The sequence below is a fragment of the Bubalus kerabau genome, chromosome 9 (assembly GCF_029407905.1).
Source record: "Bubalus kerabau isolate K-KA32 ecotype Philippines breed swamp buffalo chromosome 9, PCC_UOA_SB_1v2, whole genome shotgun sequence".
Lineage (NCBI taxonomy): Eukaryota > Metazoa > Chordata > Mammalia > Artiodactyla > Bovidae > Bubalus > Bubalus kerabau.
Window position 1 is genome coordinate 88,835,336 of NC_073632.1, and position 27,133 is coordinate 88,862,468.

Genomic DNA, 27,133 nt, shown 5'->3' on the forward strand with positions numbered 1-27,133 from the left:
ACCAAATCTTTGAGTCTCAGATCAGACGTCACTTCCTCCAGGAAGCCATCCCTGACACTCTAGGTTGCTGATGGTGCCACTTTCCAGCCCTTTCCAGTTCTCCCATAGCATCCCCCAGTCACCCATCGAAGCACTCATTGTACAGCTCTGCAGTCCCTTCCCTGCATCCCTGCCAGGCTGATGGGCAGTAACTACTAGGCCATTCTCCATGGGATTCCCCAGTGCCTGAGACAATACATGTGCCTAATCAGGGCTCAGTACATTTTGAAGGAATAAATGAATGAATGAGTGATGCATATGTGCAAAACCATGAACCCATGAGGGTCAAAGAGGCTGAGCATCTGAGCAGGATAGTAATGTGCCTGTCTTTCCAACACATTGGTGGTTGCAATTCCTCAGAGATAAATTTTCACACTCTTAATAAGTGAGAACTAGAGTGATTAATATTTATTTCTGTTTCTGAACAAGCCTTCCATCAAAGCTGAAAATAAATTTTCTAGCAGTATTAGCCCATCGATTCTCCCATTTTCTTTCTGTCCACATTTGGTATTCCATTCTTGAATAAAGGTTTCTAGAATATAAATCAAAAGTGGCAAGAAGCTTTTCTCTCTGGTGGAAACAGGTAAAAAGAATAGGAAACTAGCTGGGATTTCAAATGTAATCTAGCATTAGAGTACTATACTCTTAATTGACATTGGAGCGAGTGAAGTGCTTTTTTCAAAAGAAAGAAAACTGGGAATTCCCTGGCGATCTAGTGGTTAGGACTCAACGCTTTCACTGCCGGGGCCCAGGAAAGTCCCTGGTAGAGGACCTGAGATCGGGCAAGCTGTGCAGTGCGGCCAAATAAAAACTAGAAAAAGAAAACTACTAGTGATATGCTCCCCCACAACTACCATCAATTCTGTTAACTCAAATTTTGTATTCCTTTGGTTAACTCAGTTAAACTTTCACTATTACGCTCAATACACAGTCGCTTAGTCGTGTCCCACTCTTTGTGACCCCTGGACTGTAGCCCACCAGGCTTCTCTGTCCATGGAATTCTCCAAGCAAGAATACTGAAGTGGGTTGCCATTTCCTACTCCAGGAGATCTTCCCAACCCAGGGATCAAATCTGTGTCTCTTGCGTCTTCTGCATTGGCAGGCGGATTCTTTAGCACTGTGCCACCTGGGAAGCCCTTCACTACGTATACTCCCCCCAAGATATTAATTTTTTTTTTTTAGTAATGGAAAATAAAAAATTTTACTAGCATATTGAGTTAATAGTGGTTCCCTGAACTTAGCCAAATAAACCCATCTTTAAAATATCTACCCAAGGATTTCCCTGGTTGTCCAGTGGTTGGGAGGCCACCTGCCAGTGTGGGTGACATGGGTTCGATCCCTGTTCTGGGAGAATTCCACAGGCCTCAGGGCGGCTGGGCATGAGTGACAGCTACTGAGCTCAAGCTCTAGGGCCTGCATGCTGTCGTTACTAAAGCCCACTCACCTAAAACCTGTGCTCCACTACGAGAGAAGCCACAACAACGAGACTTCCATGCCTCACAACTAGAGAGTAAGCCTCCACTTGCTGCAACTAGAGAAAGCCTGCATGAAGCAAAAAAAGACCCAGTGTGGCCAAAAATAATAAATATGAACTAGAAAGAAATATTGAACTTTAAAAATAAATTATCTACCCATATAAATTATAGCTGCATTTAAAACACTGTATGCTCGGAGCCTTTGAATTAATCTCCTTTGAGGAAGGCACTGTGTAGAGGAAGCAATATCTGACACATACAAATTAAGTGAGATTGATCTATTGAAATATAGCTGGCAACAATCCAGCTTCTTAGTTTGCTTTTAATAGTTTATTTCTGAGTGCATGCATCTTTAAACTATGTAGCTTGTTTTTACAAGAGACAAATAGTGGGAGATGGCCTTAAATTGACTCTTGCTTTGCAATCCAAAGTATATCTTAATGCAAGTTCCCCTGTGCTTTTCTAATAATGAGGTTGGACAAGAATAATGTTGCCTTGGATTGCAATGTTCAAGGCATTCATTAAAGTTAATAATCAGTGCTCTTGCATAGAAGCTCTATGCCTAATGTTGATCAGCCCTTTATTGTGTGGGGTTTGCTTGTATTCAAGTAGCAAGGAGCTCACCACAAAGGCCATCAGGTGGGTTTCCATGGTAGCAGTCCTTCTTTTGTTATTCCCATTTGTAATATAGACAGTAACCAGATACTCACTGTGTCACTGCTTAATGAAAAGAAATAGAATATTGATAATGCTGGCAGAGCAGGAAGCTGGTCTTTGGGTGTGATACCCAAGGAGGACATGCCATCCACTCAGGGTTTCTTTTAAGCAGCTGTCCAAGAAGTGGGACTTTGTCCTATTAATGACCTGCAGTGGCCACATATCATTGCTCTAGAGACAAATAGAGCTTAAGTGATGACTAGGATAGTCATCCCTGAATCTTACAAAAAACAAGTTCATGATTGTGCCTAAAAAGAGTGCAGTGTGAAACTAGGGAAGAAAAAAATCAACTTTTTTTTTAAAGCAATTATCTTTTAATTCCCCCAAATTTCTCATTAAAAAGTATACTGGACTTACATATATCTGTACTGGTACCCTATTAAGTTGAATCTTCCACCATGAAAATGTGTTGGAAATTGGAATAAACATGAAAAAATTAACTTTTAACATATAAAGCATAACACTGAGGAAAGAAAATTGCTTTCCGATTTTTGCTGTATTTGTGTAGGTATTCATCTTCGTAGGGACTCAACACCTGGATTTTCCCATTGTCTCTGTTGTTGAAAAATAGCTGTTACTGGGAAGTGTCATTCCCATTGGTTGTGAATCAGTTATTGGAGCTCACAGCAACAAGGGGGCTCTGTGAGGCAGCCTGGCTTGTTCTAACAGAGACCCCCAGAGAAGTCAACTGGTCCTCAATCATTCAAGCAGAATTTACTATGCCTTACCATTATTTTTCTCTTCAGTCCTCCTCAAACATCATTTCTGCCACTCGGGAGAGAGTAAAAACTGTAACTATTAATTTAATTTACTTTTCTCCTTCCCAGAGACTAGGAGATCCAAAAATGTTTATGAACTGGTAAGACTTCAGTGCTTCAGTTTTATCTGCTTTAGCCCATGAAATCTCCACAGTGCATTGTAAGACTGTCCCTTGTAGTTCTCATCTTCATCACAAATGGGTCATGTAAGTGTAACATACATGGAGGCATTAAAGTTATGTTGTATATTAAATATATTTTTTAAATACTTTAAAGAGAAAACTTCAGTGAGATAGATGGAGAGCAGGAATTACTAGGAAATAAGAGTGTGGCTGGTAAGACAGAAATGAAAAGTACCCAGGATCAAGATAGAAGAAATTTAAACTCAATCAAGAACTGAAGGTTTCCAGCTTGAAGTTGTTGGGAGGCATCCTTTGACCTTTAAAGTTGGATGGATGATAGAAGAGATGTGGGCTTTCCCAATGGACAGACCAGAGTGAGTTCAAGAGAGACAGGCAAAGTCAGCAGGACTGGAAACTGGGGAACTCACTGAATACCAGAAGCAGCAGCAGCTGGGGCAGGCAATTAAGGTCTTGTAATAGAAGAAATTTTGAGGTCAGTGTTCATTTATCTATAGTTTGTTTTTCAAATTTATTTATTTTTGACTGTACTGGGTCTTCATTGCTGTGCATAGACTTTCTCTGGCTGCAAAGAGCAGGGGCTAGTTGTGGTGCTCGGGCTTCTCATGGCAGTGGCTTCTCTTGTTGCAGTTCACTGGTTCTAGCTGCATGGGCTCAGTAGTTGTGGCTCTGGAACTCTAGAGCACAGGCTTACTAGTTGTGGTGCACAGGTTTAGTTGCTCCGAGGCATGTGGCATCTTCCCAGACCAGGGATCGAACCCATGTCCCCTGCATTGGCTGGTGGATTCTTAACCACTGGACCACCAGGGAAGTCCTATCTATGGTTTCTATTGCTTCGTTTAGAGTTATTTTAGTTTACAAACTGTTGAAAGGAAAAACCATCAACCTAGAATTCTTTATCCAGCAAAATTATCCTTCAAACATAAAGGAAGAATAAAAATTTTCTCAGACCCAAAAAAAAAAAAAAAAAAAAAACTAAGGGAATTCATTGTCTGCAAACCTGACGTAGAAGGAATGTGAAAAGATACTCTTTAGGGAAAAAGAAATGTCTGGAAGTGTTGCTGTTTTTAAAGAAAGTTGGCAATTACACTGGCGGTCCAAGGAGGTCATGGGATTAAAGAAGACGTAATCATGGCAGGGATAACCCAAACATTGTCTGTAATCCTAAAAACAAGAATCTAGCAAAGGAAGATGGATGAAATGTGCTAGAGAGACACTAGAGATCACTTCTGCAAAACCTGGAAACCTATGCTTTTGGCTGTGGGATTTAGGATGTTCTTCCTCCTCCTTTTCCAGAGGCAGCAGTTTAAATGCACAAGTGTCTCACTCCCGCAGCCAATTCTGATGATTGCTTGGGCCACAACAATCCCGTGCTGACCACACTCCCTGCCTCCCTCCAGAAAAAAACACATGTTCCCTACAGTGTTCAGAAACGTGTCAACTTGGCACCTTGATGCTTTAAGAAGGTCCAAATGATTAAACTTAAGCAAAACCACTCATGCATTTCATTAAGAGAAATTCACATTGAGTTCTCTTCAGGGAAACATCACAAGACCAGGTAGGCTATAGAGTGAGGGACCCAGAGGAAGCCAGTCATTTGAAACCAGTTTACACATGTGCCAGGACCTGTGTGTGGGAGGAATATTCTGAAGTAGATTATTGGCCTGCCTTTGTGGATAAATTACTCTGATATTTGTCATTTAAAATCAGGAAGAAAGCACACCCTCTCATTACCTCATTACAGGAATTCATTTTGGGAGGCATGCACAATTTGCCTCTTTCCCTAGAGATGGGTGGAGGGACTGAGTAACCTTGAAAACATCTTTGTGTATGAGAAGTACAGGAAAATATTATACATCTCTGCCTAAAGAGAAGCAGTGGAAAGCTTTCTTGTTTGTTTTGTTTGCCTGTTTTTTTGTCTAACCTAAGTTGACTGTTCTGAGAACTTTATGTTATCTGATGACTACATCACTAAAGGAAGCAATACTGTCAATAATATCCAAGGTGACCTAACTACCATGTGGATGAACTGGATGTTGATCTGCAGTATAGATGACACAGGGCTTCCCAGGTGGTGCTAGTGGTGAAGAACCAGCCTGCCAGTGCAGGAGACACGAGACGCGGAATTAATCCCCGGTCAGGAAGGTGCCCTGGAGGAGGGCATGACAGCCCACTCCAGTATTCTTGACTGGAGAATCCCATTGACAGAGGAGTCTGGCGGGCTCCTATAGTCCATAGAGTTGCAAAGAGTTGGACGCCACTGAAGCAACTTAGCACGCATGCACATTGATGACAGAACTGTGTAGACTAGGCCTGCTATATAATTTGTGGGGTCCAGAACAAAATAAAAACGTGGAGCTCCTTGTTCAAAAATTATCATGAATTTCAAGATGGTGACAGCAAAGCCCTAAGCCCACTGTGAGGCCCTTCTGAGCACAGGACCCCGAGTGACTGCACCCGTGAAGCTTGCCCCATGAAGAGAGTGCTGTTGTTTAGTCATTCAGTCATGTCTGACTCTCTTGCAACCCCATGGACTATAGCCCATCAGGCTCTTTTATCCTTGGGATTCTCCAGGCAAGAATACTGGAATGGGTTGCCATTCCCTTCTCCAGGGGATCTTCCCCACCCAGGGATAGAACCCACATCTTCTGCATTGTCAGGCAGATTCTTTACCATTGAGCCACCAGGGAAACCCCATGTAGAAATACATCCTGTAAATTTAGGCTAGCTCTGATGAGAAAATGGAAAAGACTTTGATGAATCTTAAATTTTGATTTTACCTTAAAAGACTGTCTTAAGAATGCTCTTTTAAACCCACAGTAAATGAAGATCTGTCTAATTATATCTCTAGCATCTAAAATTCTCTCTGTTAACTGAGTTAGAGGATGTTTCCATGCTGCTGGAATGAGATGCCTCCGTTTGGCATTTGCCTGTGAATTGACGCATGAATTCTCATACACATCACCAAGGAGAGTTTTTTGAGCCCCATTTTCAGAGCCCTGTTCTCGCCTAAACAAATGTCCTTTGTCATGTTCTCTGGAACCTACAGCCTTTTCAGTGGGAAATTCAGCACCAATTCCACACTGATCTCCTCAAGGGCACACCTTTGCACCATCATGACTGCTCACCCCACCTGGCACACAGTAGAGACTCAAGAAATCTTTGTTGGATAAATGAGTACACAAACTCCAGAACACTTCAGAAATCTAGATTCTCAGAAATGTAGCAGGAACCAGTCTCCATGCAATCAATACTCAGGAGACATCCAAAGGGCCTTTAGAATAACCCTCATATGAGATAGTTAAATCTAAAGAGAGGGCTAGGTCTAAAGTCAGCAGTTGAGCCAAAGGTCAAAACTGCCCTTGAAAAGTCCTTCAGAAGCATCAGGTTGGAGGTACTACATGAGGGGCGCAGAAACCCACTGGGCAAAAAGCTGATGCACATCCTTTGTCTCACCCCACCTTGGGGTGCATGCTCATTGCCTGCAGAGCAGTCGTAAATTCCAATAGGCTAACTGCACGTGTGATGTGACTCTTTCTTAAGGGGTAAGTCAAAACCTTCTCTGAAGGAAATGTTTATCACCTTATCCCTGCAGTGGCTTTTCTCTCCTTTGGAGAAGTAAAATTCAATTTCTGGGTTTTTTAAGAGACTCAGTCTTGTGTTACTGTTGTTGTTGTTCAGTCTCTAAATCATGTCCAGCTCTTTGAGACCCCATGGACTGTAGCCCGCCAGGCTCCTCTGTCCATGGGATTTCCCAGGCAAGAATACTGGAATGGGTTGCATTTCCATCTCCAGGGGATAAAGCTTCACCAAAACTGATTTATCTTACTTCTTGTAAAATGTCTGTGTCTCACATATTTTCTACACTGAACTTGAGTTGCTTTTATAGTCAATGGGGGAAAAAAGAAAAAAAGATTTATGCAGAGATTTCAAAGTAGCATCATTTTTTTGGTTCTGAGCACATTACCAGCTGTTGCCATCCATTGTATCTTAGTCTTCAGAGCACTCAGGAAGTGCTGACATATAGGCTAGGAGCTAAACTGCTCAGGTGGGTGTCTCTGCTTCTTGACCCTCTCAGGGTTTTTCAGGCAAGAATACTGGAGTGGGTTGCCATTTCCTTCTCCAAAGAAGGCTGAGTGCTGAAGCATTGATACTTTTGAACTGTGGGTTGGAAAAGACTCTTGAGAGTTCCTTGGACAGCAAGGAGATCGACCCAGTCAATCCTAAAGGAAATCAACCCTGAATATTCATTGGAAGGACTGATGCTGAAGTTCCAATACTTTGGCCACCTGTTGCAAAGAGAAAACCCATTAGAAAGATCCTGTTGCTGAGAAAGATTGAGGGCAGGAGGAGAAGGAGGTGACAGAGACTAAGATAGCTGGATGGCATCGCCTACTCAATGGACATGAGTTTGAGCAAGCTCCAGGAGATAGTGAAGGACAGGGAAGCCTGGCATGCTGCAGTCCATGGGGTCACAAAGAATTGGACACAACTTAGCAACTGAACGATAACTACTCTAGAACCATTTGTCCATTGACTTCAAGACACTACACTTCTGTGTTTCTTCCATGTCTCTAGCTTACCTGTTTTTGGTATCCTTTTTAGCCACATCCTCCTCAAACTACCCCTTAAATCCTGATCCATTTCAGAACTCTCTTATGGCCTTACTTCCATCATACTGTGTATTCTGCCTTAATCTGTTCTGATGGCCTCAACCACCATCCTTCTGCCAATGAACCCAATATCTGTATTGCCACGTCAGTCCTTTCTCTGCAGCCCAAACCCCTGTAACTGCCTTCAGGATATCTCCACTTGGATGTCTTACAGATGCCTCAGACTCAACGTATCCAAACTGAACACTATCCTCTCAAACCAGCTCCCTGACAGCATTCCCTATCTCCGGGAATGGCAGTACTCTCCACCCAGTTAATCAAGCCAGGAATCTATGATTAATTCTTAACTCATTTCAGTTCCCTCATTGCCTAAATCCAGTCCATCACCAAGTTCTCTTAATTCTATGTCCTATATCAGTGCCTTTCAAACTAACCTTACTGTAAATAAATGAAACATCTTCTGCATCATGACCCAGCCAGCATGCAGAAGCACACACTCAGCGTAGACACACACACACACACACACACACACACACACACACACAAAAGTGGAACAGAAGTTTCAAAAAACAATTTTCATCATCATTATATGCCCAGCTTTCTACTATTTTCTGTTATGTTTTCTTCTGTTGTTGCTTTTTAAAATGCTGGTAACTAGTGGGTTACTGGCAAGTGTTTAACAAACAGCTCTTCTGGAGGCGAGCAAAGGGGACCCTGATGTGTAGCATTTGGCAGTTTTCAGTATAAATACTCTCACCATGGTTGAGTTTAAGCCACCAACTGACAAGCTTGTAAACATCCTAAAGTACTTGCACTCCTGACCACATACAGCATGCAATTGCTTATGACCTACCGTGTTTGATGGACACTGGTCTAAATAGCTCTTAAATCTACTAACTAATTTTCGTTCCCAGTGCTACCACTCCAGTTCTGGCTACCACCATTTCTGATACAATTGGTTTCCAGGTTAATCTGATCTGTTTCACATTTATTTAATACCCTTCAGAGACTTCCTGTTGTCCACACTAGGACAGAGTCTACAATTCTTACCTTGGCTTAAAAAACCACCCACAGTTTGGCAACTGCCTGCCCCTCATGCCCCCTTCTTTGATTTCAATAAGAATGGTTTCTTCCTGAACATCTGGGAATTCTCTTTTGTTTTCATGACTTTGAACATACTGTTCCATTTGGCTAGAAACTTCGTGTCTCCCATCTTTGTTCAGCTAACTCTTACTCATCCTTCCCATCACAGCTTCAGTGCTACATTATTCAGTTATTCCTTCTCCAACCATGTGTCAGGCATTTTGGTAAGTGCTGAGGATGCAATGATATGAAGCAATACAAACAGTCCTTCACCTCACAGAACTCAGATGTGCTAGAGGGGAAGAAATGTTATGCAAATAAAGATATTCAGATTTAAATACTAATAAAAGAAGAGTTTAAAAGAGATTCATGGTTCTATAAGAATGAATAAAATCTGACCTATTCTAGTAGATCAAGGAAAACTTTCGTGCATGATGGCTAGTTAGTTACAATAGTTGAGATAAGATATAGAGGAGAAATATAACAATGAGTCTAAGGGGCAGATAACTAACACAGTGAAGAGGAACTAAAAAGCCTCTTTGGTTATGAGGAACATGTAAATCCACATGGCATGAGGGAATGTGGTAAAACCAAGGAACCAAATGAAAGCCAGTGTAAGAGAAGCAGGGTAGGAGGTCGGGTATGAGAGAGGTAGAAGCCAACTCTATGAAGGGCACTCAGTTCAGTTCAGTTGCTCAGTCATGTCCGACTCTTTGCGACCCCATGAATCACAGCACGCCAGGCCTCCCTGTCCATCACCAACTCCCAGAGTTCATCCAGACTCACGTCCATCGAGTCAGTGATGCCATCCAGCCATCTCATCCTCTGTCGTCCTCTTTTCTTCCTGCCCCCAATCCTTCCCAGCATCAGAGTCTTTTCCAATGAGTCAACTCTTCACATGAGGTGGCCAAAGTACTGGAGTTTCAGCTTTAGCATCATTCCTTCCAAAGAAATCCCAGGGCTGATCTCTTTCAGAATGGACTGGTTGGATCTCCTTGCAGTCCTAGGGACTCTCAAGAGTCTTCTCCAACACCACAGTTCAAAACATCAATTCTTTGGCGTTCAGCCTTCTTCACAGTCCAACTCTCACATCCATACATGACCACAGGAAACACCATAGCCTTGGCTAGACGGACCTTTGTTGGCAAAGTAATGTCTCTGCTTTTGAATATGCTATCTAGGTTGGTCATAACTTTCCTTCCAAGGAGTAAGTGTCTTTTAATTTCATGGCTGCAGTCACCATCTGCAGTGATTTTGGAGCCCAAAAAAAATAAAGTCTGACACTGTTTCCATTGTTTCCTCATCTATTTCCCATGAAGTGATGGGACCACATGCCATGATCTTCGTTTTCTGAATGTTGAGCTTTAAGCCAACTTTTTCACTCTCCACTTTCACTTTCATCAGGAGGCTTTTTATTCCTCTTCACTTTCTGCCATAAGGGTGGTGTCATCTGCATATCTGAGGTTACTGATATTTCTCCCGGCAATCTTGATTCCAGCTTGTGCTTCTTCCAGTACAGCATTTCTCATAATGTACTCTGCATAGAAGTTAAATAAGCAGGGTGACAATATACAGCCTTGACGTACTCCTTTTCCTATTTGGAACCAGTCGGTTGTTCCATGTCCAGTTCTAACTGTTGCTTCCTGACCTGCATACAGATTTCTCAAGAGGCAGGTCAGGTGGTCTGGTATTCCCATCTCTTTAGAATTTTCCACAGTTTATTGTGATCCACACAGTCAAAGGCTTTGGCATAGTCAATAAAGCAGAAATAAATGTTATTCTGGAACTCTCTTGCTTTTTCGATGATCCAGAGGATGTTGGCAATTTGATCTCTGGTTCCTCTGCCTTTTCTAAAACCAGCTTGAACATCAGGAAGTTCATGGTTCACATATTGCTGAAACCTGGCTTGGAGAATTTTGAGCATTACTTTACTAGCGTGTGAAATGAGTGCAATTGTGTGGTAGTTTGAGCATTCTTTGTCACTGCCTTTCTTTGGGATTGGAATGAAAACTGACCTTTTCCAGTCCTGTGGCCACTGCTGAGTTTTCCAAATTTGCTGGCATATTGAGTGCAGCACTTTCACAGCATCAACTTTCAGGATTTGAAATAGCTCAACTGGAATTCCATCACCTCCACTAGCTTTGTTCGTAGTGATGCTTTCTAAGGCCCCCTTGACTTCACATTCCAGGATGTCTGGCTCTAGGTCAGTGATCACACCATCATGATTATCTGGGTCATGAAGATCTTTTTTGTACAGTTCTTCTGTGTATTCTTGCCATCTCTTCTTAATATCTTCTGCTTCTGTTAGGTCCATATCATATCTGTCCTTTATCGAGCCCATCTTTGCATGAAATGTTCCTTTGGTATCTCTAATTTTCTTGAGGAGATCTCTAGTCTTTCCTATTTTGTTGTGTTCCTCTATTTCTTTGCATTGATTGCTGAAGAAGGCTTTCTTCTCTCTCCTTGCTATTCTTTGGAACTCTGCATTCAGATGCTTATATCTTTCCTTTGCTCCTTTGCTTTTTGCTTCTCTTCTTTTCACAGCTATTGGTAAGGCCTCCCCAGACAGCCATTTTGCTTTTTTGCATTTCTTTTCCATGGGGATGTTCTTGATCCCTGTCTCCTGTACAATGTCACGAACCTCATTCCATAGTTCATCAGGCACTCTATCAGATCTAGGCCCTTAAATCTATTTCTCACTTCCACTGTATAATCATAAGGGATTTGATTTAGGTCATACCTGAATGGTCTAGTGGTTTTCCCTACTTTCTTCAATTTAAGTCTGAATTTGGCAATAAGGAGTTCATGATCTGAGCCACAGTCAGCTCCCAGTCTTGTTTTTGCTGACTGTATAGAGCTTCTCCATCTTTGGCTGCAAAGAATATAATCAGTCTGATTTTGGTGTTGACCATCTGGTGATGTCCATGTGTAGAGTCTTCTCTTGTGTTGTTGGAAGAGGGTGTTTATTATGACCAGTGCATTTTCTTGGCAAAACTCTATTAGTCTTTGCCCTGCTTCATTCCGTATTCCAAGGCCAAATTTGCCTGTTACTCCAGGTGTTTCTTGACTTCCTACTTTTGCATTCCAGTCACCCTAGACTTCGTTAAAAACTGAAGTCTTTAAAAACACACACGCACACTGGAAGGCCATTGATGTGTTTGAAGCAGGGACGCAATGTGTTCCGATTTCTGGTTTGAAACACTCACTATGGCAATTGTGAGGATAAATCAGAAGGAGACAAAAGTAGATGTGGAGACAAATTAAAACTATTACACCACTCCAGACAGAGATGAGCACAACACGAATTCAGACGTTGCTCATAGAGATATAATAGAGAGATGTGTGAGATAAGCTTTTCAAAACAAGGTAATGGACTGATTATATGTGGTGAAAGAGATGGACACAGCAAAGATGACCCCCAGGCTAGAGTTACAAAACTGAGTGAGTGATAGTGCCATTCACAGAGGGGAATACCAGAGGAGGACCAGGCTTGCTGGGAAAAAAAGCATGACTTTGGCTGTAGCTAAATCAACTTCGAGGTAATTTTAAGATATGTAAAATGAGATGTTTTGAGGACTGTTTGATAAACTGTTTCAGAATAGAGGAGAAACCTGTTCCAGACTCAATAGGATTTGTGGAGTATCTGTATAGGTAGTAGACATACAGCATTGAACATGAAAAAACTCATCAGCTAAGAAGACATAATATGAGAGGAAGGTTTAAAAACCAGTCCTGAAGTAAATTCAGCATTGAATGGCTGGAGTAAAGGATGAACTTAGAAAGGAAACCAAGAAGAGCAGTCAGAAACATAGAGAGCAAAGAGGAAAAATTGAGGTCAAAGAGCCAGTATACTTTGGTGGGGTATCAAGAAAAGAAGCCAGACTGTTGATGAAAGAAGAGCACAAAGCACAGAGCTGGAGTCAGTGAATGTAAACTCAGTGGAGAAGATTGTCTTTGACAAGATGGAAAGATACAGAGCAGTATTTATGAAGCTGATGAAAACTTTTTGATTGTTTGAATGGAAAGCATTTGGGCATATTAATCAGCTATGAAGAAATTGGTTTGAAAGAAAGATGAATACATAAGAGAAAAAAAGTAACTGTAAGGTTCACAAAAAAGCAGAGAATGATCCCTGGGCACTTGTGACACTCCTCCACTTACCCTAATTCTGACTACGCTTGTCATTTTTCCATGAGTATCTCTATTCCTTGATAGACTCTACTGCATGGGGACAAGAATCACCTTTGCCTCGTTTTGCTTCTGTATTCCTGGTGTTCAACACAGCTCAGATAGTAGGCATTCATCTTAATTGCACATTCAAGTGAATGAAATTGGAAGGACATTTAATAGTCAATCCCAGAAGCCTTGTGATACTACAGCATATGCATATATATGTATGCACAGGCACACACACACACACACACACACACACACAAACTAGGGTCATCAGTTTGTTTAGACTAAAATTCAAACTGGTATCGTTACCTTAAGCAGAAGCTGTTTGGGCACTAAGACAGGAAGGCCTTAAAGTGAGATAGAAATGGAAAGTCAACCAAGAACTGAGAACTCTCCACCAACAGATGAGCAAGGTCATGAGTCGTTTTTGTGCAGAAAAAATGAGCCCTGATTATATCAAGGAAACAAATGGTGGAAGCACACAACCTGTTAAGACAAGTGTCTGCATCATTCACACCAATTCAGGTGAAGCCCCACATAACAGGACTTTTAGAACTGAGATAGTATGATACCTACTAAGGCAAAACAAGTGTAAAGAAAAGAAAACCTTCTCTTCCTTTGGAGACAGTTTTGAATATCTCATACAGGGAAGCAAGTCCACGCAGGAGAAAAGAAATCAGATGTACATTCCTTTCCTGGCTTTGCCATTTTTAAACACAAGTTGTTTAATCCAGTCTCTGTTTCTTTGTTTGTAAAAAGGGGATGAGTCTACCTCATGGGATGGTTAAATAAAATAAATTGGCTTACATATCAGAGCACCATTCTCAGAATAGCTCTCCACTTTCCTAACTGGAGAACTTGACATTTCCATCATCACTTCTGACATATCCTCATTTTACTCCAAAAACTGTTGATTTTTACATCAGTAGATGAGGATGACGGGCTTCCCTGGTGGCTCAGACAGTAAAGAATCTGCCTGCAATGCAGGAGACATGGTTTCAATCCCTGGTTCGGGAAGATCCCCTGCAGAAGGGAATGGTAACCCACTCCAATATGCTTGCCTAGAGAATTCCATGGACAGAGGAGCTTGGTGGGCAGCAGTCCATGGGGGTACCATATATAATCACTCCCTATTCCACATCCCCCCTAGTCCCTGGTATCCTCTATCATACATTCCATTTCTACAAATTTGCTTATTCTAGTATCTTGTATAAATGAAATCATACAATATGTGCCCTTCTGTGTCTGGCTTGTTTCACCTAGCATTATGTTTTCAGGGTTCATCCATGTTGTAGCATGCATCAAAATTTTATCCCCCTTTATAGCTGAGTAATATTCCATTGTGTGTGTATATACAACATTTTATTCACCCATTAATCTGCTGATGGACACTTGGGATGTTTCCACCTTTTGACTATTTTGGATAATGCTGCTGTGAACATTGGTGTACAAATATCTGTTTGTGTCCTGCTTCAGTTCCTTTGGATATATACCTCAGAGTGGAATTTCTGAGCCTATGAAACTTTAATACCACAGATAGACTATATCTATTGATGTTCAGTATGTGTGTGTGTGTATATATATATATCCACATATATATATATATATGTGTGTGTGTGTGTGTGTATCTCTACTTTATGCATTGAAAGAGTAATATTTATTTGCTACCTTCCTAGAACCAATTTTTACTTCCTTGTGGTGGGAGTAATATCACCCTCATTGAGATTGCAAGCTCTTAGACAAAGGCAGGGTTGTTGTCTCAGATGACGTTTATAGATGGGCGATATACACATAGATCAACTGCTTAAAGAGGAGTGAAGCCATTGATGATATGGAAAATGACCCCCAAACACATAAATGTTTAAAGTAATTTTTATTACCCATGCAATAAAGTAATTTGTATCCTAATTAGTCTTCAGAATTAAAACAACGGTTGATAAACTAATAAACCCAAGACTGTTTTGGAAAATAGCGCTCAGCAGTTGTGTCAGGACTAAACCAACGAAGCAGATATTCTTACTAAACTTTTAAAAACAATGGAAATTAATGATATATTCCCAGTGAGCCTAAAATATCTCCAGAACACAAATAGAATAATTACAAGCAAGGATTATGTAAAGCAGGGTGAAAAAAAAGATAAACAAAAAGTGGTCTGTGGGAAGCCAGATGTCAGTCCAGGTACTGGATGGTTCTGTCAGCACATGGGATACCTATTGGTACCTAGCTGGATGGCAGCATGGCAAGGTTACTGGAACATTCTCACCTAGGTGTTATGACAGTGTGGTTGCCTAATGCACTGTTTCATTACATAAAGAAGAGATTAGGATGACTATATAACTGTGTTTAGAAAAATAACAGTTTCAGATACTTGACCAGACCCTTCAAGTGTCAGGAGAGGCAAGGAGAGAATGGAAAAGTACAAGATTGGAGGAAACTAAGGAGACACAACAGCTAAAAACATCATGGGATCCTGGACCAATAAAGGACATCGGTGGGGAAATTGGGGAGTGTCAACTGAAGTCTACAGTTTAATTACTTCATTTTAGCAACTGTACTGTAGTTACCTGTTGTTTAGTCACTAAGTCGTGTCTGACTCTTCTGCGACCCCATAGACTGTAGCTCCCCAGGCTCCTCTGTCCACGGGATTTCCCAGACAAGAATACTGAAGTGGGTTGCCATTTCCTTCTCCAGGGGATCTTACCGACCCAGAGTCTCCTGCATTGGCAGGTGGATTCTTTACTATAAGCCACTAGGGAAGCCTGTGGTTAGATAAGATGCTAAGATGCAGGGAAGCTAAGGGAAGGGCATACTGGAATGCTTAGTACCATATTTACAACTCTTCCCGTGAGTCTAAAATTCTTGGGTTGGCCAAAACTTTCATTCAGTTTTTTCCATTACATCTTATAGAAAAATCAGAGTGAACTTCTTGGCCAACCCAGTATTTTAGAATAAAAAGTAAAAGAAAACAAGCAACAACAACAAAGTTTCTGGGAGCTTCTGAGCGTCAGGTGCCACTGGCATTGCTGACCATTGGAGTCAGGGGTCTGTATTTGTCGTAGTGGCAGCTCTGAAATCTGATGCCAGAGTAACTTCTACCTCTGTCTCCTTTCCAATTCCGCTGCAGGGTGTGCTGGGTGCATCATGTAACCGGGATGTGGGTGTACCCTTTCCTGGAACACATTGGCCCAGGAGCCAGAATCCTCTTCTTTGGGTCTACAACCATCTTAATGAACTTCTTGTATCTGCTGGGAGAAGTTCTGAACAGCTATATCTGGGATACACAGAGAAGTAAGTATTGTTCAGGGGGGCATAAAACAAAAGAACTGCTGCAGAGACAGATGGAAAATTCCACTGTAGCACAGGATCCCTTATGAAGAGTTGCATTTTTATAACTTCAATATTAATTTAAGAGCTGCTGGCAGTTACCTGAAAGGTTTATTACTCACTGTGTCATTTTCGCTAGTAAAACATCCAGATCTAAAAGAAAAGCAGCACGTCTATAAAATTTTATAGGGAGAAATGTAGTGTTTGCCGAAAAAAAAAATTAGGAAATTCATTCTGATTAACAAAATACTGCCTTAGCTAAAAGGACTCCTCCCCCACCCTGATGAAATAGATAAATTATTGAATGTAACCAGTCTCATTAGAAATCACCCAGATCTCCACTTTTGCGTCATCATCTGCGTGGGTGGAGTAGCTGCTGAGAGGTCTTGCCACCGTTCTGCTAAAACTCTGGGCAGCACAGGAATGCCTCCAGCAAAAATGATTCACCAGTGACTGTCATATTCAAGACTTGAAGGTGGCAAAGAAGAATGGGCAGTAAAGGGTAATACTTCATGGCTGCAAAAACCTTCTTAACCTATGATGTGATTTCTCTTTTGTTTCTGTTTATGGCAGAGCCTCCATCTTGGCAAGACACGTAACCTTAACCCCAGCTGTGCAAAACTGGTCCTAAGTCTATGTCAGATAGCATAAAAATGAGAAGGTGGAAAGAGTGACAGCACAGTGTGTAGTGATTTGAGTCCTGCATGAAAATACCTCCAAAGGGAAGATGGTTTGAGGATCTTAGAGAGCTCTGGGCAGCTCCTCCGATCCAGTCACAACATTGTAGATGTCACCTGTAAATGATCCCTGTTCCACAAACATTGGGCATCCTGCTTTGTGCCAAGTACTATGCCAGGAGGTTGATCTAATTAGACAAATAAAACCCAGTCATTGCGTGTTACTGAATTGGACTTCTTTTGTGTGTGGATCTTCTAAGGTTGCATGTGTCAAGGTGTTGGCCAGTGTTGAATGGCCCAGAGGAATTTGAGGGTTTCCTTTCTCAGCAGCTGGCTTGATTTTAGGCAGTGTTCTATTAGGAAAAGTGCCAGATATTTGTATTCAGTTCAGGCTACAGCTTGGTGGACCAGAAATTAATCTTTTAATAATTTTCTTCTCTGTTCAATGGAATTGTAATCTTTCTCTATTAGATAACTTATAAAAGTATGTAGTTAACTTACAAAAATATTTTGAGAACAAAATATAAACTTTTCTCAGCTTCTTGAGAGAAAGGCCATATTTAAATTTAAGCTAACGTGTCCAATCTGTGTTATTCAGAAAGTACTTGTGACTCCAGCTTCTCCTTTGTTAGCTGGATTCCCATCTTCATTTGCTCATTGTTCTACTACTTCTAAAAGAGGATGGTCTGAAAACCAGGAGAGAAAAAAACCAGTCTAGATTAATAGAATATTGCACTTTAGCAGCTTTGAGTTAGACATGAAAAATAAATAGTGAAGCTAAGGTTTTGGGGAGGGGGGTTGTTTTTTAATGATCTGTCCAGTTTAATTTGTGCCGTTCTCTTAAGCGATACAAGTTAAGGTCAACTAACATTTTGTAACTCATTTCAGATGTAGAGATTAATTTTATCTACATGGAGCCATCCAGTTAATTCCCCAAAGGCAGATGTTTTGTGTCAAGTGGGCATCTTCTTGTTTCAGCAAGCAATTGCAAACTGATGGCCTGCTCCAAATTTTACCTGCCAAAAAGTTTTGTTAGGCCTACACAGAATTTTTGTTTTTGAAGCAGTATTTAAATGTTGGGAGATTTCACATAAATTTCCAGATTTCTCAGCTAATCAAGTTTTTAAGATCTGGCAACTCCAAGCCCACTGTTCTCTGCTGGCAGCAATGGATTAGAATTGGGTATCAGTTGCCCCCTTTCCGATGGCTCTTAAGTTTTCCCTAGTTCTCACCTGGCCATTTTGCTCCTTCACAGTAGCTGCCTGGTTCTGTAGGTAGTTGAATTTGAAATTGCTGATTAAAAGCACTCATGCGTGTGTGTCTGTGTGTGTCTGTTAGAAGGAATTGAGTACAATCAAGTACAGTGTTACAATCCTGATTGTATTTACTTCACCCCAAACAAAATCCCCCAAGGAGCTAGAATGCCAAATTTGAACCCCCTTCCTTGGATCCGTCATTAGGGATTTTTAATGGCTCAGCTTCCTCCACTTGGTTATGTTGGCTTCAACTTCAAAATAAAAATTGCATTATTACAGAGTCTTAGAATTAAAATTAGATTAGAAATCATCTAAACCAATATTATTTTTAACTAAGAGGCAGCTGAGCCCAGAAATAAGTGACCCACCACAATAGATGGTAGCAGAGTCAATACCATTCAATCCAAGTGCGGTGTCTAGAGAACCATCAGAATGTCACCACTGGAAACCCAGACACAGGAGAGCTCAGAAACTTCACTCAGAATCATGGATCTAGCTTACAGAATAACAAAATAGATCAAAACTGATATGAACTATGAACAAAAATCCCTTAAAATAGGCTAAATTAACAATGAAACATTTTACTCTTTTCAAAAGAAAATATTAATAACTCAAAGTGGCTTTGTGGATGTTATATTGGTTTGCTAGGGCAGCTGCAAAAAGGACCACTGACTGGTCAGCTTAAACAGTAGAAATGTAATATCCCACGGTTCTGGAGGCCAGAAGTCCAGAATCAAGGTATTGGCAGGCTTGGTTGCTTCTGAGGCCTGTGAGGGAGGGATCTGTCCCAGGCCCCTCTCCTTGACTTGCACATGGCTGTCTTCATGTTCACATGGCATTTTCCCCTAGGGCTGTCTCCAAATTTCCCCTTTTTATAGAGACATTGGCCATATTTGATTAGGGTCATCCTGACAACTTCATTTTATGTTAGAAAAAACTCTATCCACAAATAGAATCACATTCTGAGGTACAAGAGTTTAAGTTTGGGGAGACATAATGCAGCCCCATAACATTCTACTTTCTGCCCCCCAAAATTCATGTCCTTCATTCATGCAAAATACATTCCTAATAGCCTCCAAAGTATTTCCAGCATCCACTCTTAAAAGTCCAAAATCTCATCTTAAATATCATCTACATCAGGTATGGGTAAGACCTGGGTTATGGTTCATCCTGAAGCAAAATTGCTATCCAGCTGTGAACCTGTGAAACCAGACAGGAATGTATCTACTTTCAAAACACAGTGGTGGAACAGGCATAGAACATGTATCCCCTTTCCAAAAAGGAAATCGTAAGGAAAAAGGGAGTCACAGTTCTCAACCAGGTTTGAAAGTAGCAGGACAAATTCCATTCGAGTTTAAGGCCTGAGAATAATCTTTGGCTGAAGGCTGTATCCTCAGGACTCATCAGAAGGAGGAGTGTGGCCCTACCCTCTCAGGCAGCCCTCTTGGGCCAAGGAGGAATGAACCCCTGAACCACCTTCGGAGTCATTCATCCTTCATTTCATCTTGTCTCTGTCCCTTTCAATCCAGGCTCACAGTGTTTCTGCTGACACAAAGTTCTAATTTCAATGAGGGTCCAAATCATCAGACAGGAGGGTCCCCCACAGGTCTTTCCTGGCTTCTGCTGAAGTGGTAAATTGGATCCATGACTCATATGCCTCATCTCTTTAGCAGATGGTTGTCCAGACACAAGCTTGGCCTTCTCTCACATTCTGAGGTCCTGGGCCTTAGGACTTCTACATAGGAATTTGAGGGGGGACACAGTACAGCCTGAAACAGCTGAAATATTCTGTGCTTAAGTTAAAACTTTCTTTTAATTTCAGTGCGTCTGACTGGAGTGACCAGTCTTATTAAAGTCAAATTTTTACCACCAGAAATGAAAATGTCTGAATGTGAAAGTTTGGGGTGACGGAGGAGAAAGCAGGCCAAGAGGAGAAAGGAGTGGAGGTCAGAGCAAGGCCCATGGGACAGAAACCTCCACCTTGTCCACCTCGCTCCCCACCGGTTTTCCATCCTGCTCATGTCCCCCACAGGCCCACACAGACCTCCAGGGTTGGTCCCACTGTCCTCGGGGCCCCTCTCCCAGCCTGGGGGAACCACATGTGACTGACTCTCTCAAGGTCAATCAGCTCTTCCGCTCCGCTTCTGACAGAACATCCTGCCTCAGCTTTGTGACAGGTTTCTTTCTGCTGGTTGTGTGGAAATTATACCTCTGCTTCTTCCAAATATTATTTACAGCTGTCTAATTTTTTCCCTCCACCTCAAAGCTGCCAAACTAAAGTAGGTGGGGAGCCATTTTCCCCGTCTGGGTCAATGAACAGCCCCTGTTCTCCACCCCCGCTTTTGAAGATTCCACTGTTGCTGCCAACTCAACCCATCTGCAGGAGAACACTTAGGAGGAAAGAGACTTTGAAAAGAAAAGCAAGCAGTTATTAGCTTCTCCACAGGAGAGGGAGACGGGACCCATCATGTGCGCTCTTTGAACAGAATCTGTGTTGTGTTTTCCTGCCTTTGCCTTGGTTACCCAACAACAACCAAGCCATCTCCTGCCTTCTCCACCTCAGCCCTACTCCTCCTCCCTTCACACGTCCTTACTCTTCAGCTTGAAGTTTTCCTTAATATGATTTCTGAGAAGTACTTTGGAAAAAGTGTTACAGATCTCTGCCAGTTCCTTAGTCATGAAAACCAAACCTTAAAGACTGTCTCGGGACACCTGTTCTGAGCATGTTACCCGCATTCCGCCGCTACCACCCTGACCACGCGAGCAGGTGGTGCCAGCAGCTGGGGGCCGGAAGAAGGGGCGGGGGTGTCTCTCCTATCGCAAGCCCCACTGTGATCACCCTCCAGGTTTTCTTCTACTGCTTTTCCACTAGTTCGCCCTTCTCTATAGTCATTGTTTACTAATTTATCTCATAAAGATTACTTGAGCTCCTACCATGAGACAGACACGGTGTTAGGTGCTCAGGATATAATCAGGAACAAAATAGTGGGCTCTGCCCTCAGAGAACTTGCAACTTTTAAAAGAATACCAGGAACTTGCCTGGTGGTTCAGTGGGTAAGACTCCATGCTCCCAATACAGGGGGCCCGGGTTCTATCCCTGGTCAGGGAACTGGATTCCGCAGGCCATAACTAAAAGATCCTACGTGCCACCACTAAGACCCAGTGCAGCCAAATAAATTAATTTTTTTTTTTAAAAATACCAACAAAACCTGCAATAGATGGGGTCCTTTTGTTCCAGCAAAAATGCTCCGAGAATTTGATGTTAGGAGAAAAGTGTTTAAGTAGAAGCAAAAGAGAAAAAGTGGGGAGCATGGGCCAGATTTAACTTTAATTTATGAGAATGACCTAAACATGTTCATCTCCAGGAAAATAAAATATCACTAACTATTCATTACAGACAACTGGCGAGGTCTCACCAGTCCGGTACGTATGACTCTCTCAGGAAGAAAAACATAGTTCTACCAGGCTTGGGTTGAATAAAGGGAGAATTCGAATTTAAGTACACGTGGGTCTGGAAATAAATAGTTCTTGTGGCTAATAAGCTCTCTATGAGAGCTTATAAAAATAAAACAAAACAAACCAAAAAAATGATTTGACTTTTGAAAATCCAGAGTCCTTGCCTTGGGAAGAGTTATGAGTAAAATAAAAATAAATGAGGTCTCTTTGAAACTCATCAGCGCCACACCTCCGGTTACTAGAAGCTGGTTACAAGGCAGTCCGATTGGGATATCTGTGCAAACTCAACAAGACAAGAACTAACTTGCGTTCCTCACTCCCAGAGGCCATAAGAGCTGGGTGTGTTACAGAGGTGTTATGTCCCGATTTGGGGGGAAGGAAGGAGAGGGAGGTCACTGAGGAAATTTCTGGAGAAAGTTGTGAACGACTTTCCTTCTTAGCTAGGAGAAAAGGGACGGACATGAAGGGTGGGTGGGGAGAAGTGTGGTGAAATGAGAGTTCTTTTAAACCTGCTCCTGCTGAATCTGATGTCCACATAAAGTGCTTTGCCTGTATTTCTAGGTATGGAAGAAGAGAAAGAGAAACCTAAATTGGAATGAGATATAAGTCTAAACAGAAGAGCAGAATGGAGCTATGATTGAAAACTCATTATCCCCTGGGCATTGCAGATGGAGGAGAGGAAGCTTCAAAGAAAATGGTGGAACCAGCCTCTGCCTCCCTGCCCCAGAGGGAGGGAACACCTTTTATGGAGAAATATGTGTAAGATTAGAATATGGATATTTCCAAAATGACTTCCCCTCAATTGTGTTTTAAAGAATTCTTTCTAAAATCATTATTGATAATAGCATCTTTTTTTTTTTTGACTCTTCTAGTTTTTACAACTGAAATTGGTCATAGGATTTTAATTTTTGCAATTGTAATTCCATTTAATCAAGGAAGAAAAGAATCCTATTGTGTTTCTTATTGAAAAATATGTGAAAATCAAAGGGGCTGATGTGAAGCAAAAATTTTGTGTATTTATTTTTTTCCCATACTGAGTAACGTAAGCGTAAGCCTGGAGGAAATGGGACGGATGTTCCCTATTGCAATAATGTGACGATTGTCTTAAACAGGCAATCTTAGTAATAATTGCATTGATTTAGTCAAAACCCTGAGTGTATTTGGATCTCATGATTTAATCTTGTGAACATTTCCTAGATGCAAGCTATAACTTTAATAAACAACAAGTAACCCCTAGCCCGATGTCTACATGGTGCATCTCAAAACCCTAGCAACACTGGTGTTTCTTTCCTTATTTTGTTTCTATTATTAATACTTCACGAAAAATGGGTTTACTGAGCCTCTGCTATGCTTAGTCATCAGTCGTGTCCAACCTTTTGTGACCCTTTGGACTCTAACCCACCATGCTCCTCTGTCCATGGGATTTTCCAGGCAAGAATACTGGAGTGGCTTGCCATTTCCTTCTTCAGGGCATCTTCCCAACCCAGGAACAAACCTGCATCTCCTGTGTCTCCTGCATTGCAGGAGACTTGGATTCTTTATCCACTGAGCCATCGGGAAAGCTCAAGTTCCTATAATTTTTGTTCGTTTGTTTTAAAAATCTGGATCTTTCTGATAAACCCAAAAAAGAAAAAAGCTAACTCATGAAAAAGAAAGCTAACTTAAGAAATCTTTGACCATAATGATTTTTAAATAATACTCACACCAAATAGGTAGCAGAAAACACATTAAATCTTAGAGGAATATAAGCAAGGAATGAATAAAAATAAAAGCAAAAATTAAGTAAGGCAGCAAGAAACAAAGTGGAATTGATAAATATATTGATTAATAAATGCAGTATCTCATCTATACAAATAGGATTAAAATATGCAAACTACTGATACGTTAACTGAAAAGAAAGAAACACAAAATACTTGGCAAAACAAGCACGGATGTGAACAAATTTTTAATTATAAAAATATGTTTTAAAGTTCTATGGCAACAAATTCTTAGAACCCATGAAATGTGCAATTTTCAAGGAAAATGGATTCATTAAGAATTAAAAAGCTGTAATGGATTGAAATTCATGAAGGATATCTTTTTAATGTTCAGTTAACTATCTCCAATAAAGGAATTGGGTCCAGAGTATTTTATGAGCAAGTTCTTGAAAACTTTCAAGTAACAATTCTCATGTTTATTAAATTGTTCCAAGGTTACAAAATGATGAAACACTTCCCAAATTATTTTTCAAAATTAATAAAACCCTCAAAGCCAACATAGCAAAAGGGAAATTTTTTTTTCCTTGCTTTAACAAAAATATCAACAACATAAACCCAACACCTATAGGAATCATTTTTCAAGACTGAGGTTTATTCTAAAAATTCAAGGATGGGTTAATACTATGATTTTTGTTAAAAAAAAAAACATTGTCTCAATAGTACACAAAGAAAAAACTCATATGGTTCTCTCCATAGTTGCTCTGAGGCAGTTGAGAAATTTTAGCATTTCTGATAATACCATTAGTAATATAAAAATATTTCATATTATGAGAAGCAATAGTCATCTCAAATTCCCTTTTAAGGTCAGAAACCAGATAAAGATGTCTGTGACAGTGTTACTGTTATTTTTCTGAGATGTTTGTGTGAGCTACATCCAGCATCAAAAAAGTTATATTTTGACCTAAAGTGAAAAAGTTTTATGTTTTTAAAAAAGTTTATATAACTATATAATTTATATTATTAACAGAAAGGAAAATTAAATATTGTTTAAAAAGAGGCAGGAAAGGAGGAAAACCACCGGAGGAAATTATTTCTCCAGTTGACTCTTAGAATGAAGAAACCTCAAAGAATGGAATATTTCTCAGGGCTTTCTGGAACACTTCCTCTGGGACCCTGTTACTACACCTCTTCTCTAACAAATAACACTTTCCTATTATTGCCACCAAAGCAACACCCAAAGAAACTGACACCTGGGGCTTAAACCTAAAGCTGATACAACTCATTTCCCTGCAGCATGCTGAATGCACACACCGCTTTTAGGTTTGAAATATGATTCAGTGATCAGGTTTGCGGTTAAGTTTGGTTTTCCCATGGTGGATCATTTTTGCTTTGGGAACCCCAGGCCCTGAACGCTGGCCACACTTCTGGCAGGATGTCCAGGGCTCACTGTACCAGGACAAAGGATTTGCTAAAACACTCCCACCCAGCCCAGGTGCTGCCACTGCACCCACTGACCCTCCACAGAAACCCCAGGCTTGCCCTGGAGCAGAGTCCATCAGGATGACTCGACTAGTTGCTCTACTAATCACCAAGTGGGAGAAAAAAATTATTACCTGTGATTTTGCTCCTTGGCTTGGATCCATGGCCTAACCCCACCAGTGCTCAAAAGGATGTTCATGCTTCACCCTCTTCCCTGTGCGCCTTATAAAGATGAATCTGCCATCCACGTTCTTGAGGGAGTAGGGAGGAATGATGTGCTTTTAGCTCCACTTCTGAAACAAGAAATAATAATTAATTAATGCAAATCAATAGGTAAACATTTAACAAGAAATTGTACCAAAGATGCACCACAATGAAAAGCTTCTCAAATTATTTTTCAGACTTAATATACCCCTCAAAATAAACCGAAAGAGCACAAAATTTTGCTTATCATAGGTAAAATACTAACAACCTAAATCTAGTAATTACTATAGTAAAGTAGTAATTTTTCATGACAAAATGATGTATATTTTTCTCCTGAGGGGCTTTTTAAAAACACAAATAAAAATGGAAAGATAGACTAAATTCTGGAAAAGAAGACTTCATTCTTAAAAAAGATTATTTTTTGTCTGAATAATAAGTTCAATGAAACTCCATTCTAAATTTGACAGTTTTGTTTTTTTTTCATTTAGCAGAAAAATAGGTAAAAACTGAAAAACCTTGAAGAGGACACTTAAAGCATACATGTGCTATTAAAACATATAAAAATGCAATAATTAAAATAGCATGGTATGGCTCAAGAATAGAGAGAAAAATAAAACAGAAAGCAAACCCCAAAACAAATCCTAGTGTGTGTGTGTGTGTGTGTGTGTATGTGTGTGTGTATATATATATATATTTAGTAAATAATAAAGATAGCATTTCAAAGCAGGAAGGGCATAATAAATAGTTGAAAGGCTCTGCAACAAATGAATAACTATTTGGTAAAAAAAAGAGAAAGCTAGATTTCTCTCTTAAAAAACACACAGAAAACGTAAACATACAATTTCAGATAAAGTAATGAAATGTAAAAAGTATAAAAACATAAGAAAATATAAGAATATTTCATCCTATAATAGAGATGGGGAAATTATGTATATATTATATATAATATGTATATTATATGTATAATAATGTATTTGTGTATTTAGGAAATTGATTATTCCATATATATGAGGAAATTGAATATAACGTATACATTAAGAAATTGAATCTTCAGGTCTCATAGCTGATATACTGTGGGGTAATTGAGAGAATACCAAGATGAGAGCAGGATAATAAGAGCACCATTTCCTTAAATAAGAAGCATGGAGGTGAATTAGGCTGGAATGGGTTTGGTGATGAACTTGACTTTGGATTTTTCTGTATGTAAGTCAGGTGCTAATTTAGTGAAATTGTAGGGACAGAATCTAGATTCCAGAGATTTGAAGAATCATTGACATAAGTGGATGGTAAAGAAGCAGAGCTAGCAATTACAAAATGCCCCCCACCCCCGTTTTTTGTTGTTGTTTGTTTTGTTTTTTGCTACACCCTGAAGCATGGGGGACCTTATGACTAGGGATTGAACCTGTGCCTTCTGCAGTGAAAGTATGGAGCCCTAACCACTGGACCACTAGGAATTCCCCAGAATGCCATTTTGAAAGCAGAACTTAGGCCTAAAGAACAGTCTGCAAGGGGGATACAAATCAATTGTGGATATTCCTGGTGTGTGAATATTAAGGATTGCCTTAGGAGAAAATAAGAGACAAAGGGCCTTGGAAGTAAGTTTGTAGGACAAGGGCAAATTTTACGGACTTCTTTTTAGTGGCTTTAATGGCTTCAATTTTTTTCCTCAAAGAATTGTCTGAAGAGAGGGAGAGAACAGAGAATAGGGTTGGAGTCTATAACATACCCTAAAAGAGTGGCCTAGACTAGGGGAAGGCAATGGCACCCCACTCCAGTCCTCTTGCCTGGAAAATCCCACGGACGGAGGAGCCTGGTGGGCTGCAGTCCATGGGGTCGCAAACAGTCTGACACGACTGAGCGACTTCACTTTCACTTTTCACTTTCATGCATTGGAGAAGGAAATGGCAACCCACTCCAGTGTTCTTTCCTGGAGAATCCCAGGGACGGGGGAGCCTGGTGGGCTGCCGTCTATGGGGTCGCACAGAGTCGGACACGACTGAAGCAACTTAGCAGCAGCAGCAGCAGACTATGAAAACATA

At 40.7% G+C, this 27,133-nt stretch overlaps 1 protein-coding gene across 7 annotated transcripts in view; it reads left to right on the forward strand.

The window, feature by feature from the left end:
• The window catches only part of AIG1 (androgen induced 1), a 270,184-nt gene extending 247,234 nt beyond the window's left edge, over positions 1 to 22,950 (forward strand). For 4 of the 7 annotated variants that reach the window (XM_055535801.1, XM_055535803.1, XM_055535798.1 and 1 more), the window contains 2 exons: positions 16,126 to 16,289; positions 22,276 to 22,950. In XM_055535801.1, coding sequence (XP_055391776.1) covers positions 16,126 to 16,289; positions 22,276 to 22,313 — 202 coding nt within the window. In that variant the 3' untranslated portion in view covers positions 22,314 to 22,950. Of the gene's footprint in view, positions 1 to 16,125; positions 16,290 to 16,898; positions 17,222 to 22,275 lie in introns of those variants that run through there. The other 3 variants (XM_055535800.1, XM_055535799.1, XM_055535805.1) reach the window with 2 other exon arrangements.
• Positions 22,951 to 27,133: the final 4,183 nt, after the last annotated feature.